The following is a 15,529-nucleotide window of genomic DNA, read 5'->3' as shown; positions in this document are numbered from 1 at the left end:
TACATATTATATATATGTACAACATATATTTCAGTCATTTTAAATGATAGCTCTTAATTGCTGACAAAAAATATGAATTATATATATGTAATATGAAGAATATTGAGCTCTATGCGTGATTAAATCAAGTTCTCGTCTCCTGTACTTAAGACATTCGAACGCATTTAATAGGCCAATAAAAAGAAAACTCATATGATACAAACATCTATAACGATGAAAATCACTAACGATTATAACGCATTCAAACAGTGAATAAAAATTTAAATGATATGTAATGACTAGTGCTTTATACTTCAGATGCAAGAGACGAGAATCTGCACGTTTTACTGATCAATCGTGCAAATATGATAAGCTATTTAGAATGTGGACAATATAATGTCACATTTAGAATATAATAAAATATTTTTTTATGATTATAAATGGATTTTCCTTAAGATCTATAAAAATTATAATAAATTGCTTATCCATAGATATCTTTTTCTTTCACAAATTATTATTACAATGATGATCAATCTTTCACACATTTTTTATTCTAATTTAAACAAATGTGTATTAAGAAAGCCCTATGCTATTTCAAATAATTACTATTATATATAGATGGTTGCACTCTTACATCTGTTCTTACAAGGTTTGAATTCAATTTGTAGTCTTTAATTTCTTCAATTACAAATGCTGATTTTTTTAAATATTCATAATTCATCATGAGGTGCTTCAAAAATAGTATCTTTTAATCTTTCAATTAGTAATATTAAACTCTGTAAAACGTCAGTTTCATCCACAGTCAGTTTAAGATTATCCAGATTTTGATAAAAATATAAGAGATTATCTATAACAGGTAGAAGTAAAAGCTTAATGTTTTTAAATTCATTTCTACAAACAGGAGATATTGTAATCATGCTGTCTGAAACTACTTCGAGAAAATCATTATTTTCTATGCTGAATTGGCTAGTTAGCTTCTCTTTAAAGCACTTGATCATTAAGTTGCTTAGTAACTTGCAGTAATCATGTCTCAATAATCTTTGCTCGAAATCTGTAATAGCATATTCCCTCGTTTTTTGTTGACGCTGTTCGATATCATAGATCTCTTGTAGGTTTTGTCTTTCAATTATTAGATCATTAATTAGTTTTATTGCTTTCATTTGAATCTGTAATTGATCATCGTATAGAATTTTTCCAAATAATTGTAAACCACCATGATCAATCCAAGCTTTCTGAGCAGCAGGGAACTGGCGTATTAAGGCACTTAGAGCATAGAGACATCTGGATTTTACTTCAATTTTACTACTTGTAGATAAAACATGCAATACTTTTTGAATAAAATCATTTTCTAATGCTTTAGCTTGCACTTTTGGATTTGATTGTGCAGCTGCACCCAAAAGACGCAATGCTTCCAATTTTATTTCATTATTGGTTCCATTGAGGCAGGGCGATACGATCTTGGTTAGCCTACAATAAAAAGAAACAGAAATTTTAACAAATTTCTTTTGTAAAAAAAAAATTTTATCTTTGTATGTTATACTTACCCATCCATGTCTGAAAATATTTTAGCATTGTCAATTTGGTGAAGAAGATATTCTAAATTATTTAAAATATCCAGAACTTCTTCAGTCTCTATGCTGGTTAATGTTCCTGTAGTGACACTGCTTTTATAAGATTGAAATTTCTGGAAAAACCTCTTTAATAATTCCGAATCACTTGTAACATTGATTTTTAGAGCATTAAGTTCTTCTTTCAAAGTTTCATAAAAACGTTTGAAATGTTTCTCACTTTTTGGTCGAGTTTCTCCATCCTGGAATAAAAAGAGAAAAAATTAGATGTTATTAAATTTTTATAAAATCTATTAATTTAAAACTATAATAATAAAAGCTATTATATAATTGGTTAGATATTTTAAATGATGATATAATGTATTAAAGAAATAATTAATACATATAAACAAAATTATAAACAGTTGTAATTATTATATAAAATATTATAAAAATTATGTTTATATAAAGAAAGTCATTTACTCTATTCTTTGTAGAAAAAAAAGAAATGATTAGAAATTTAAATTTAGTATATTGATAATAAAAAATAATTACATTCATATTTGACACATCTTCTACTCCTTCCTGTTTAAGTTTTTTTAATCTTGCTTTCAATTCATCAATAGGAAATTTTAAAGATTCAGAATTTTTGTTTATTTTTACAGGATCCACTTCTTCATTTTCTAGTAATGCTTTATCAGGATGTAATGTTAGTGACTTGGAACTTGATCGGTTTGTATTTTCATCATCTTCTTTTACTTCATCCGCATCGTCCATTAATTTAGCTTCTGTCACTCCAGTTGCAAAATTATGTCTTACATGAAGTCCTTTAGGGATAGGAGTTCCTATACATAATAAATTATATAGATCTTTATTACACTCGATTAAATCGTTTTTATGAATTAATTTTTATTATTTACATTTATATTAAATTTATTGAAAAGTAAATTTATAAAATTTAATTTATTATTAATTTTATTTCAAATTAAATTTATTAAATTCAAATCCTATTTTTACATAATTCTTATAATTATATGATAAAATTAGTTTTAATCATAAAGATACTGTTTAAATTTTTATCGATATCAAGTTTTATGCAAAATTAGAAAAAAGAAAAAGCATTATTTGAACAAAACCCAAGATAATTTAAATATCTCGAGGTTGCTTACAATTGCACCACGTAATCTAATCTGAATGTACGTCACTGTACATGTAAACACTCGATCTACAACCACCGAGTTTGCACTAATTTCTATTTGATAGACTCCACAGAATTCGAGTAATTTCCAAAAATTCCACATCGCGTACAACACAACTTATTCTTTAGAAAATATGCTAAAAGTCGCATTTTTGCGGATCACAGCGAAAAAATATCACGCGACGGATTTGACTGACGTGGTGTTGGACGAAGACGGATTCGGTTGACGTAAAGTAGTCCCACATTGCACGTCATGTCTGAAACTCACCCTTTTTCACCGTTTGCCACTCGTGCGTCGCCACGAAAGCGCTTTCATTTTTTTCGGCGTCGCCGAAAATCGCAAGCGACAGGTAAATTAGCAGGATGTACGTGTCGGCACGCATTCTTCCGACAAGCTATCGCTCGTATTCGTGGCGTAGGATGCGTACGATTTTTCTCGAAAGTCCACGCGGGCGAATCCTCACGGGAGCGCACGTGTCCCACGACCGTCTGTCATCGGCCGGCGAGTAAAATGTAATGTCAAATTTTCGGAACTCTGCTCCGCGACATTTATATCACGGGACTCTTCAACGTTATTCACGTGTTGCGTCCGTTATTTATTGCGTCAATGTGGACCAATGTGCCGACAGTAGTTGAGTGCATTCGCCACCAGAGCCGACTCGAACCAATAGGCGATAGAGACGATGCTGCCACGCTTGTCATTTGAAAATTCTGTATTCGAAATGATTTCTATTACAAATTAATTTTGTAATTACTATTACTAATTTTCGTGTATTTCAGAGATTATTCGCTTGGCTCATTTTGTATATTATGTGTAAAATGTTTAGCGTGCAATAAATATAATGGATCAATACATTGAAAATTATATATATGTACATAATTTCTCGTATTTTTTAGATTAAATGTAGAATGAAAATTTTATAATCAAATAATATTCATCTCGCTATTCTATAATATCTAATAACATAATATCCAAATATACAGACTTACTTTCATCTGTGAACGATACAAAAGGTGATGCGAAAAATTTATCTTTATAATTTACACAATCGTTTCTCGAGAGGCGCAAACTTTACAGAGACGGCAAACCGTCTAATGCAAAAGACTATCGAATATACCAAGGAACCAAGGTTCTTGCACGAAAAAAAAAAGGAGTAAGAACGAGGAAAATATTTTAGGGATTTTTAAAGCGCGCCGTTCCCCTAGCGGACGTGCCGCGCGCCGCGCGCGTCGCGTCGGACCAATCAGCGCGCGGAACATACTCTGGGCGCGCAAGGTCGAGTACGCGAAACTCATTTACTACGCGCTCGTCCGGCGACCGGCACGTGCGGCGACCTTTCCCTCGCGCAGTAACACAGTAACCGTTGCGCACACGCACACGCGGCGTCACTCTAAGCTTCTCCATCATCGTGTACGGCACGCACACGTCCCTCGAGCGCATCACGCTGACGAGAATCCGTTAATATCAAGACCGATCGCCATGGCAGAGGAGTATCTGTACGGTAAATATGATCGGCCGCGGTGCCGCGATCACCGTCCGCCCGTTATTTAGCGTCTCGCGCCGATACTTACGTACCGTCGGCCATTCGAGAGCGAGGGGGATGCGCTTGGCCGAGACGCCGGCTGGGCATTCGGCCATTGCGACCGACCGACCCCCATTGTCTTCTACGAGCACGGCGAGAATGATTCCTCTCCGCGATCGCCTTCGTCGACTTCGCGACGATACTTCCCGGCGTGTCACGTGTACATGATTGTGATTTGTGTGTTCAGGAATCACCCTCGAGGGATCGAACGCGAGCGAAGTATGGGACCCGGAGCACAAGAACGACGACTCGGACAGCGCGGCCCAGCACATCGGCGCCGATCAGAAGCTTATTATAAAGATGGTAAGCGCGATGTGTGCGTGTCGTGGACGGGACGAGATCGTCTACGTCTTCGTCGTTGTCTCGTCGCAGCCGCTACTCCTCATTCGCGATTCCTTCGTCGTCGACGAGGAGAGATAGCGCGCGATACATCCCGCCTGCCTCCTTCGTCCATCGTACCCTAGCTGCACGCGAGATTAGTGTGCGTTTGTCGAATTTTACATCGACTCGATAGTTCATACGGTGTGTATACCCAACGCGTCCTCTGTTTGATCGCACCGAATTTCTTTTATCGCATCGTACGCTCGGGAGTAGTCGTTTATCTACTCTTGATTTTTTTCCTCGCGACACTCGTCATCGTCCCCGGACGAAATTTTGCGCGCGAAACTTTAATCGCTATTCGTCGCGCCTCTCGGACGATTCGATCGTGTTTCTCGATCTCGGTTTCTCCGATTAAAAATTTTTTTTTACCACCGACGAAATAAATTGAGATAAAACGGTATCGCCGAGTTTCGTTTTTTTTTCCCTTCGGTTCCGGATGTTCTTTCTATATTCAAAACACTTGACATTGCTTATTTTTAGCACACGTCCTTCGAAATGATTAAGTACAAGCCATTTTTTTTTCTACCAACGATGTACTTCCGTTCATGGCGTTGTGAGTGTAGTCGAATCGTCTTCCATGCGTGAAACGAAGGCGCCGACTAATTTCGGAGGTCCTGACGAAAGTTTGATGCTTGGCGCCATTTTTTAATAACGGCTTCGCCCTTCCCCCATTTTACTCTCTATGGATAGAGCTCTATTATATGGGAATAAAGATCATAACGGAAATCTTTTATGAATAGGCGAATTTGAAGGGATACGAATTTGTAGTTTAATCAATGAATCGTGATCTGTAGGTTAAATTGTAGAGTCTTGTGGGAAACAGAACGCCGGCTAAAGCGTGGCATTTCAAAGTAAATAATAAATATTAGAATGCTTATCGTTAACGTAATTCCATAAGAATTATATATGTATGTATGTGTTCTTACTTATTTAATTTTTAATTAAATTTCGATAAGAATATGATACAAAACCCCTTTTATTCATTTCATCAGCATTTTTTGTTGTTTACATTATTTATTAAACATTAAATTCAAAGTCAACTTTATGAAAATATTTCAATTCATCATTCCTTTGATTATTCTCATGTATGAATAATTACTTATATATAATTATCTTTTTGAGGCTAAATTATTTTCTAACCTAAAAAGGGTCAGTAACTTTGAATTAATTGTTCAAAGAAAATTTTTTGAAACAATAAGATATTTTAGATAAAATATACTTATTTTATTTAATAAACCATTTTAACAATTTTTTTTAAATTATTAGAATTTTGGATCTCATGAATAACAATCGTATCAAAAATATTTTGATCAATGTCATTGCACATTATTGTATACATTTAATTTACTGATAAATGCTATTATAAATTTTACAGGCTTTGCTGGGGCCAGAAGCCAAGCCTGGTGAGCTCAATGTGCTGCAAGTAGAAGCAATGGGTTTGAAAGGGCCCATCAAAACGCCAATCGCCTTGCTAGAAATGGGAAAAACAGCGCAGATTATTCTTGATCTCAGTTTCCCAGACCCTCCTGTTACGTTTACATTGGTTAAGGGCAGTGGACCTGTTCACATAGTAGGACACAATCTCCTTGGTGAGTATATATAAATAAATCTATGAATTAGTAAATTTAGAGATAATCTTAAAATTTAAAACTAAATTAATTTTGCTGATAAATCCAACTCAAAGTAAAATTTACATGACATGCATCTTTTAGTAATTTTATTTAAAAATTATACATATGTTTATAGAAGTAAGAAATATTATAAATAAAAGGCGATATGTGAATAAAATTGGACGCCTTCCTCAAATCATACATTTCAAAAACATATTACAAAACACAAATTTGTAAGATAGAGGAAAAGAAAGAAGAAAATATCTTTATTTTAATGATATTAATATTAAAACTTTATTATGCATACAATTTGTATTTATTGCTCTTCATTAATATGCATATGATTTAACAATATTAATATTTTTACATATACAACATATCTATCTCGTATATATTTAACATTTTTAGAGAAAAATTCAATGTCAAAATATAATACATATATAATACATAATATTGTTATGTATAATATATATCAAAATATAAACATTTTTTTAATTCTAAAACGATAATTAGTAATCAATTTGATATAATGTAATGATGAAATTCTAATGTACAAATTTCATTAGAATATTACTAATAAATCATGAAATAAAGTTTAGATTATAAAAAATATTTATATTTGTTATTTTATTTTATTATTTATAATATTTATTCTAGACATATTTTGATCAAAAAGACAGATAAGAAGTCTAACAATATTTATTTATATTAAATAATATAAAATATTATTTAATAATTAAATATTATTAAATAATATTAATAATTAAATATTATTTAATAATTAAATATTAAATAATATTAAATATTATTTAATAATAATAATAATTTATAATTGATATCATTGATAACATTATAGTATATGATCTACAACACATATGCATACGTGTGTGTGTGTATATATATATATATAATAACAACATTAAGCAACATACATTATTTTCAGATAGCTCTGCCCTTCTCATTTCCATTTGTTTTATTAGTTTTATATTATCATTTCAGGTGCGCATATTGAAGAGTTTGACGATATAGATGATGAAATGGAAGAAGAGAACATCGATGACGAGGATGATGAAAAGGTATGTGTATGTTGTGTATCAAATTTTATATTACAGATATTATAAAAGAAGTTATCAAAAATATGAACATAAATTCTGGATAACAGATTTTATGATAATAATCATAAAATCATTATTTATGGTAATAAATTTAGTCAAAATGCATGTGCATGTAAATAATTATATAAAGAAAATTATGGGTGAGGCATGTATAGTTATTATAATAAATTCATTAATAACAGAAATTTATACAAGATGCGTTTCTGAGAAACATGTAATAAATATATTAAATATACAAGATGCATTTAAATATTACATATCACAGTGTTAAATTATAATTTATTATAGCAAAATCTAATGATGCGTCTCGTGTATATCTTTAGCTTGTATATTGCTAAAAATCAATAGCAATATTTCCAATTATATATATTAGAAATATCAATTTCAGGCACCGCAAAAGAAACGAAAGCTTTTAGCAGAGGATAAAAAAAACGGCATTAAACGGATGAAGATGTAGACAAATAGAACATTAAGATTAAAAAAGATATACGTTGCGCTATAATTAATGTGTCTTCTAAAAAATATGATATCATTGCATTAAAAATACTTTGAATTTTATTTGACTATCATATTTTTAAGATATCTTTGAAGAATTACGATTTGAAAAATTTGAAAAGTGGGAGTAATCCACTTGTAAAAAGTCATGAATGTACCTTTTATCTATTATACTTATGTTCCCATTCCATGTTTTATTTTTGTAAAATAAATCATATTTTGCAAGAGAGTTTTATTCTTTACTAATCATGCTTCCTTTTTTTCCACTTTTGCAAAATGTTACATTTGAATTATAATTTTTATCTAAAAATCAAGAATTATGTAGTACATATTAACATATACATTGATTAAGTAATAAAAGCAAAATATTGGAAAATTCACTATAATTAAAAATTGTTACTATAAATGGAGTTGGAACTTTGATTATAAAATGTGATGAAATTTAGCATAAATTTTCGCGAAACTTTTGTTAAATAAATGCATGAACATATATAAGGCCTCACCAAATTTACTTCAAAATTTTAGTAAATATTATGTAATATCAAATTTTTTAATCTCTTTTTTTCTCTCTATCTTTCTGTTATTAAATATAAAAGTTTATCAAAATATATTTTATTTGCGTATAACAATTCATTGCATGATTGCATTTTATATTTCTTGTAGGATCCTGAAGATGAAGATGATGAAGATGATGAACCTAAGAAGAAGAATGCCAAATTAACAACTGCGGCCAAATATAAAAATCAGGCTAACAAAAATAAGAAAAAATAAGTATGAGCCTTAACGTTATGGAAATAAAACTCTTAAGTTAGGATATTAAACATAAGTCCATCATTAATATCATCCGCGTTTGTGCGAATCTAGTATCATTTCATCAGATTATTACATAACAAGCGTTACTTTCCATTTTCCTAAAACACAACTGGACCAACAAAATAGCTACATATAATTTAAAAATGATTGAGTCATAATTTTCTAATTTATAAAATACTAGAATTATTTCAAAAAATGCTTACATCTATATATAAAAAGAAGAGTTGGCTCAAAATATTTTTGTAATTTTTGTCTTTTTATACTTTTATAAAGCAAAGCAAAACTTATTATGATTTAACTTTAGTTGTGTGTTATAAAATACTTATAAAGATATGGGATTTTCCAGAATAATATATATTTAGAAATTAATATTTTTAAAAAAAAGAAAAATGTTTATAATAAGGAAAAGTTTTATAAGGATTTATATCTTCAAAAGTACCTTCTAATTAGAATTGCATTTAAAATTGTTTATTGATTTTTTTTTTTGTAAAATTTTATACAATGATAGTATAGAGAAATCTTCTAAAGACAAAGATTTTTTTCTAGATTATTGTTAGACAGATTAATTTTATTTAAATCAATCAATCACATATAACTTTCTAATATGTAAAGCAATGTTTAAATAATCTTTGGCCCAGTTGTTGTTATTGTAAAATTTATGGGAAGCACAAGTGAATTTACAGCGAAGTATTTTATATTTTCTGTTTTCTTTAAGACCATGTTCATATCGTTACACTTCCAGAGATATAAAAAATATATTCTAACATATTCATTTAAACATAATTTTTGTCAATAGTCTCATGTAAAAAAACTTTGGAAAAATTAAGATTTCAATATAATTTATTATTTTGTATGCAAGATGGGAAAAGGATTATTAGTCAGTCACAATTTGACAATTTTACTTGTCTTGTGTCTCTACAGATATCAGTATGAGAAAAAAGGGAAACATATACATATGTCATCTCAACATTCATTCCATTTGATAAAAGATAATAGAAATGGGGGTTATAGGTGTACTAGGTAAAAAGAAATGCTCTTACATCAATGTCATATGCAACTAAGCATATGCGATGCGTGTCTAATACACGTATGTGCGCGATTGACAAGTAGTATGTGTGTGTGTACACCTATTTTGTACATATACGATACAATAAAAAATTTCACAACTTTTAAAATCCGTATTACTTGGGTAGAAATATTCATTTGAGCATAACCTGTAAAAAACAATTATTTTTAATGTAAACTTTTTTACATTACATATAGTGTGATTATTAAAGAAAAGAATTTAGAGCTGTAAAGAAATTTTGAGATGTAAAGTGTTACACATAAAAAAAATTGTTTCGGAAATTTATTTCAAATTCATAAGTATAAAATTCAAGCGATATTCAAGATCACATTTAAGATTTGCTGTGACATCTTGAACGTTTTTTACTTGTCTTTAATTTTATCTAGTGTCTAATGTTTTTTCCATTAACCATATATCTGACAAGTAACTTTTGCATTAACACTATTTCTAGATAATCAATGCAACATGTTAAGTTCTTTTACTTATAGTTTTACATGTGAAAGAGGAACATTCTTTTAATATACATCTTCAAATAGATTTATATACAAAAGCAATCTAAAAAAATTATAACTTTTGGATATATAATTAAAGTGTGATGTGATACAATCAATAAAATAAAATAAAGATTATCAAATAGACATGTTACAGATTGGCCTTTGGAATTATATATTGCAATATGCAAAATATTGATTTAAATAAACATTCTATTAATATCATAGAAAATAATGTCCCCCAGAACATTGCAGAATGTGACAGAATTGATGCTGAAGTAGCAACTTTACAAGTATGTTAGTATTTTACGTGGCTATAAGTAATTAATGATTCATATATCGAGTTTCAATATTTATTCATAGATAAAGCATTTATATAATTTAATAAGAAAATGTTGCAAATTTATATATTTTAAATATAACTATAATGGTCTATATAATTTTTCAAATCATTTACAAGATTGCAAATAATATAATTTTCTTAATTTTATTTTTATCAAGATATCAGAATTAAATAAAGCTATTGTAAATTTAGAAGATGCTATACAAATAAAAGATATGCAATTAGAAAACACTTGTCGAGAAAAAGGAAGATTATTGGCAGAGCTAAAGAAGCAACAAAGATGCAACAGACATCTTAAACGTAAGATTTGGTCATAAATATTTTACAAAACCTACAAATGCATATTAATATTAATTCAAGGCAATGATAGCATCATTTTTGATTAAGTTTTCCATGACAATAGAAACAATAATATATAACATAATAAAACAAATGAAATTTTTGCATATTTTCATTCAAATTATTTATACACTACTTGAATATTTATCAGGAATAATTTTAGGAATTGGTGTTCAATATATAAAATGTTTTAAAGCAATAATTGTAGCAGTATTGATTATTTTTATTGTAGAACAGTTAGATGATGAGAGATTTTTTTATCAAAGAGAGAAAGATCACTTCATTGAAGAAATACAGCGATACAGGATTAAATGTACTGGTAACATGTCAAAGTTTCAGCAACAACGACATAAGGAATTGGAGCAGACACAAGATATTTTAGAAATGGAAAATAAGCAACTCAAGGACGAATTAACAAATAAAAATGAAGTTATATACAATACATGTATAAAATTTCTTCGTATGAAACATGCCAAAGATACATTAAGATACAAATTGGATCAGCTGTTACACGAACATCTGTTAGTAATGGCAGAAATGATGGAAAAGTTAGATGAGGCGAGAAAGGAACTTAATTTAATTGTATCAGAAAAATTTCAGGAACCATTACCCCTTAATAAAGCTAAATTTTTACAAGTAAACATATATATATATATATATATATATATATATATATATATATATACGTATTGCATCCAATCTAATAACTTTTGAAGGAGATTACTTATATATTACATATGAATTATATTAGGTTGTACAAAAAAATAATAGATTGATGTATGAAAATGCAACATTAAAAGTACAGATTCATCAACTTACACAGAACATAGAGAAGTTAAAAAATCAGATGCAAAAACCAAAAAAGATTAATATAGATGCTAAAATTATTGAGAAATTGTCAACACAAAGCGATACAAGGTATGTTATAAGAGGAGCATGTACAGAAACCACATCCAAAAGGATGCTTTATTATAAATCCATCATACAAGTGTATTATGACATATATATTCAATGTTAAATCACATTTTAAATTTAATAATTTAGTCTATATTGATGTGTACAAAATATGTTTATATATTTATATTGATATTTATGTTTTTTTTTACTAACGTACTTTCTTATATTTCTAGGTCAACTTTAATCGACAAAACGGGAAAAATCACTTTGTTCTCTAAATTATCTCAACCTGTCGATTATTTTAGAAACGCAAAGGTAATATTACATGCAGCCTAATAATGTAAATAATTATACAATCGATGTGCGAAACATTAAAAATGATGATTCTAAATAATTTCAGACTGAACGCGCTCAAAGTGCACCGGGAATTGTGGAGACGTCCATGATATCTCAGAAATGATAGCTCTTCGAAATAAAGAACATGCGTTGAATCACATTTTTCGAACGTCTTCATTAATCAATTAAAAGTGACAGATGAGAAGTAGACATAAAATTACCTCTACTTGCGTCACTAATATTTTACTTCATCGTCGATATTCTCGAAAAGATCCCTTTCTTCAGCTGATATCAAGAACCAACGATGAGATACTATTGAAGGTCGCTAATCCTGGGCATCCGGCACTTGTCGGCATCATCGATCTTTAATAATTTCTTGTCGGTATGTCAAGCAAAATAAATGTATCGACGAGACATCTATTTTATCGACCAAATAATATAGAGGGCGATTACAGTCATCCTCTTTGATTTCAAAATCATTTATGATGAGATAAGCGCTTCGCGCTTCTCTTGTGCAACACGTCGAATCATTACTCTCATCTTTCTGCATGATAGAAGCTTCGATGCATATATTTTCTGTCATCTTAATTTTCTCAACGAGGTTAGTAACTCGAATGTATTTTTTACGACTTTGCGTCGATTAAAAATTAATAATTTCGAAAGGTAATTATATGTTGTTGCATTATTCCATCTACATGATATGCGTGATATTATTAGCATTTTTTATTCATATTAATGCAATTATAAAAGCGATTACTTACGAACTCAGTGAGCATAGTGAAAAGCGATTGGTCGCTAATACTATTTCGTATAAGCCGATCTCCCTTTTTTTTCCTCTTCTCCGATAAAAGGTATCGACAAAATGCAGAAGGGACGTCAATCGGACGATGAATTCGTGGGCGTTGAACTATCCTATATCAGATCGCGACGACGGTGCGATTAAAACGATAAAAAAAGATACGATGTTCAGTGACGCATATAGATTTTTGGCACTTTGCGTTACTTCATTCTTAGGTACATTCGTCATATACAAAAAACATAATCTCTATTCTTAATTTTTAAACAAATTATTTTCCTTTTTATTTTCATATATTGACAACCGAAGAATTCAACAATTTACTCTTAGAATTTTGACGTTATTCCTATTACATATAATGTTAATTTAATATTTCCACTCAATCGTTAATTATCAAAGCTCGATTCGCGGAAATATTGGAAATTTCATTCTCGCGTCTCGTCGAAAAATCGCCGAGAATGTTTAGCGTCGCCCACGCTATCGAGTAAACGCAACGTCGTTGTTTACTTGGTCGCTCTACGGCAGAAAGAAATGCGGATCAGCGGGTGGTTAAGTGCTACCAGGGAAACCTTTAGGACAGTTTAACGCTTCGCTCGCTTCGTGCTCTCCGGTCGTTTCCAGGTCCCGCCATTAAGTCCGGCCCGAACACCCATCGACTTCCGCGATGACGACGTCAACGGGGATATTTTCGCGACTGGCGAAATACAATCGCGTACTTTAATACGCGAAATTATGATTATAAAAGTATCTTAATATCTCGTAAAATCGAATAAAATACAACAATGAAAAAAAATGGATATATCCGCGCGTGGATCTGAAACTGCGTCTCGGCAAAATTCAGCCTCGATATTCTCGTCACATATCTAGCGCTAAATGCGACGATCGTCCGATATCATGTTTTATATGTCGCATGAATAACGCGCTCACCATGCTAAATATTCACTATGGAGAATAATGACCTCTGGCTTTAACCTTTTCGATGTATAGATGTGAAAATATATAATTAACAGGAACAATTCCATTCTAATACTATCGCAAATTATGAGCGAGCCGGATAAATGATTTCCTTTATCCTTAAATATATAGAGAGAAATTATATTTAATATTTGATATATTTAATATATTTCGTAGATATATTTTTAGTATCCAATTTAATATGTGCGTATATGTGCGAATTATATAAATGTGATATTGTTAAAATATATTTTTAAAGATATCAAAATATAATCGAATATCTCAGACAAAGAGATATTCTTTTTGCTCACATCATACAAATTTTTTAAAGTTTAAATAGATTTTGATTAATCGTATAAAAAAGAAATTTATTTAAAAACGAATTAACAAAATAAAAAATACATTAAATAAATTAGGATGAATAAATTGATATAATTTCAAAGATTAATTTAATAATACATGTTTTATTATTAAATTTAATTTAATGGAAGAATATATATTCTCTTTTCATATATTTTAATCCATATATTATGTGCGCATTTACAATGAATAGATTAAAGAGATTCCATTGTCTCTAAATCTTTGTTTTATCTTTATGTCCTAAATCTTTATATTGTTATGACAATAGAGAAAGAGAGGGAGGAAGGGAAAGGGAGGGAGAGAGGAAGGCAGAGAAGGAGGAAGGAAGAAAGGGGAAAAAAGAGGGAGAGAAAGGGAGAGAGAGAGAGAGAGAGAGAGAGAGAGAGAGAGGGAAAGAAAATTACGTATGTATTAATACTACTATGTATAAAAATTGCGAAAGGGAAAATTGAGAATGGAGACTATATTGTGAGATTATACTGATTTAGGTGTATATCTACGATGACACAATTCTTTTAATATTTTATTTATTATTTTTCGCAGTGAAATACACTGTAGCATAAAATAGAACAAAGCAACACCTACGCAGTTAATAAGTAACCTGTATAGATATATAATTTATTTTTCATGAAATATATCGAATTAATAAATAAAAACATAATATATTTATGAGATTATAAAAAGAATTTTTTTATTATAAATGAAGATGTGTAAATCTTGGTTTAAGAAAATGGTGATGAATGAATGATGTATTTGTATCATGCACTTTGAGATATAAAGTAATAAAAGTTAAACTAAAAGATTTATAATTTTCATGGAAGACTATTAAAGAATGTCCTAAAGTTATGTATAACAACCTAGAATTACAGAAAAAAACTTTGAAAGAGAGAAGAACAGAGAGATTTCTTTTTTCTTAAAAAAATATAATCATTTTTTCTCTGCATAAAATTATCTGCCTAATTTATTAAGTTAATATTTTATTTTAATTTATATACATATATTACCTTTATTTTAAATTCTCTTTTTAAAGTTAGATTTTAATCTTGCGCATTTTGTTTTTCTGTTAAATATATTAAGACGTAATGAATAATCAGAATGATACAATATTGTGGCTGCCAGAACGAGATTACACTGCAAATTACACTTTAACATGTCATAAAGATAAAATTATTTAAAGTTATGAATTACGAGATAGCCAATTTGCTGCTTTTATTTCGTCACAATAA

General features: G+C 29.8%; 3 protein-coding genes across 4 annotated transcripts; 2 read left to right on the top strand and 1 right to left on the bottom strand.

The window, feature by feature from the left end:
* Nucleotides 1-512: 512 nt before the first annotated feature.
* Nucleotides 513-3,115, bottom strand: LOC105256560 (nucleotide exchange factor SIL1). The gene is made up of 4 exons (XM_020029188.2): nucleotides 2,993-3,115; nucleotides 2,082-2,371; nucleotides 1,524-1,789; nucleotides 513-1,446 (listed from the first exon to the last, which is right to left on the bottom strand). The coding sequence occupies exons 1-4, from the start codon at nucleotides 3,105-3,107 to the stop codon at nucleotides 690-692; spliced, it is 1,428 nt and encodes a 475-aa protein (XP_019884747.1). The 5' UTR covers nucleotides 3,108-3,115; the 3' UTR covers nucleotides 513-689.
* Nucleotides 3,116-4,016: 901 nt separating this feature from the next.
* LOC105256561 (nucleoplasmin-like protein) lies at nucleotides 4,017-8,729 on the top strand. 2 transcript variants are annotated; one of them, XM_011266588.3, is made up of 5 exons: nucleotides 4,017-4,226; nucleotides 4,495-4,610; nucleotides 6,064-6,277; nucleotides 7,298-7,374; nucleotides 8,572-8,729. In XM_011266588.3, exons 1-5 carry the CDS (start codon nucleotides 4,205-4,207, stop codon nucleotides 8,677-8,679), a joined length of 537 nt encoding a protein of 178 aa, XP_011264890.1. In that variant the 5' UTR covers nucleotides 4,017-4,204; the 3' UTR covers nucleotides 8,680-8,729. The 2 variants fall into 2 exon arrangements, with proteins under 2 accessions (XP_011264890.1, XP_011264892.1); XM_011266590.3 differs by lacking the exon at nucleotides 8,572-8,729 and adding an exon at nucleotides 7,802-8,137.
* Nucleotides 8,730-10,394: 1,665 nt separating this feature from the next.
* On the top strand, nucleotides 10,395-12,321 carry LOC105256559. Its single transcript, XM_020029189.2, has 6 exons — nucleotides 10,395-10,571; nucleotides 10,780-10,921; nucleotides 11,193-11,596; nucleotides 11,712-11,878; nucleotides 12,091-12,172; nucleotides 12,258-12,321. Exons 1-6 carry the CDS (start codon nucleotides 10,464-10,466, stop codon nucleotides 12,315-12,317), a joined length of 963 nt encoding a protein of 320 aa, XP_019884748.2. The 5' UTR covers nucleotides 10,395-10,463; the 3' UTR covers nucleotides 12,318-12,321.
* Nucleotides 12,322-15,529: the final 3,208 nt, after the last annotated feature.

This window comes from Camponotus floridanus, unplaced genomic scaffold, assembly GCF_003227725.1.
Source record: "Camponotus floridanus strain SB8 unplaced genomic scaffold, Cflo_v7.5 scaffold24, whole genome shotgun sequence".
Lineage (NCBI taxonomy): Eukaryota > Metazoa > Arthropoda > Insecta > Hymenoptera > Formicidae > Camponotus > Camponotus floridanus.
This window is presented reverse-complemented; position numbering and strand designations above follow the sequence as displayed.

Excerpts from the sequence above, each read along its gene's own strand:
- LOC105256560 (XM_020029188.2), bottom strand. The coding sequence starts at position 3,107 with ATGCGTGCCGACACGTACATCCTGCTAATTTACCTGTCGCTTGCGATT. Across the intron at positions 2,372-2,992 it reads GTGGCAAACGGTGAAAAAGG|GAACTCCTATCCCTAAAGGA; the intron begins GTGAGTTTCAGA and ends TATTATGTATAG. Across the intron at positions 1,447-1,523 it reads ATATTTTCAGACATGGATGG|GCTAACCAAGATCGTATCGC; the intron begins GTAAGTATAACA and ends TTTTTATTGTAG.
- LOC105256561 (XM_011266588.3), top strand. The coding sequence starts at position 4,205 with ATGGCAGAGGAGTATCTGTACG. Across the intron at positions 4,611-6,063 it reads AGAAGCTTATTATAAAGATG|GCTTTGCTGGGGCCAGAAGC; the intron begins GTAAGCGCGATG and ends TAAATTTTACAG. Across the intron at positions 6,278-7,297 it reads AGTAGGACACAATCTCCTTG|GTGCGCATATTGAAGAGTTT; the intron begins GTGAGTATATAT and ends TTATCATTTCAG.
- LOC105256559 (XM_020029189.2), top strand. The coding sequence starts at position 10,464 with ATGCAAAATATTGATTTAAATAAACATTCTATTAATATCATAGAAAAT. Across the intron at positions 10,572-10,779 it reads CTGAAGTAGCAACTTTACAA|ATATCAGAATTAAATAAAGC; the intron begins GTATGTTAGTAT and ends ATTTTTATCAAG. Across the intron at positions 11,597-11,711 it reads ATAAAGCTAAATTTTTACAA|GTTGTACAAAAAAATAATAG; the intron begins GTAAACATATAT and ends GAATTATATTAG.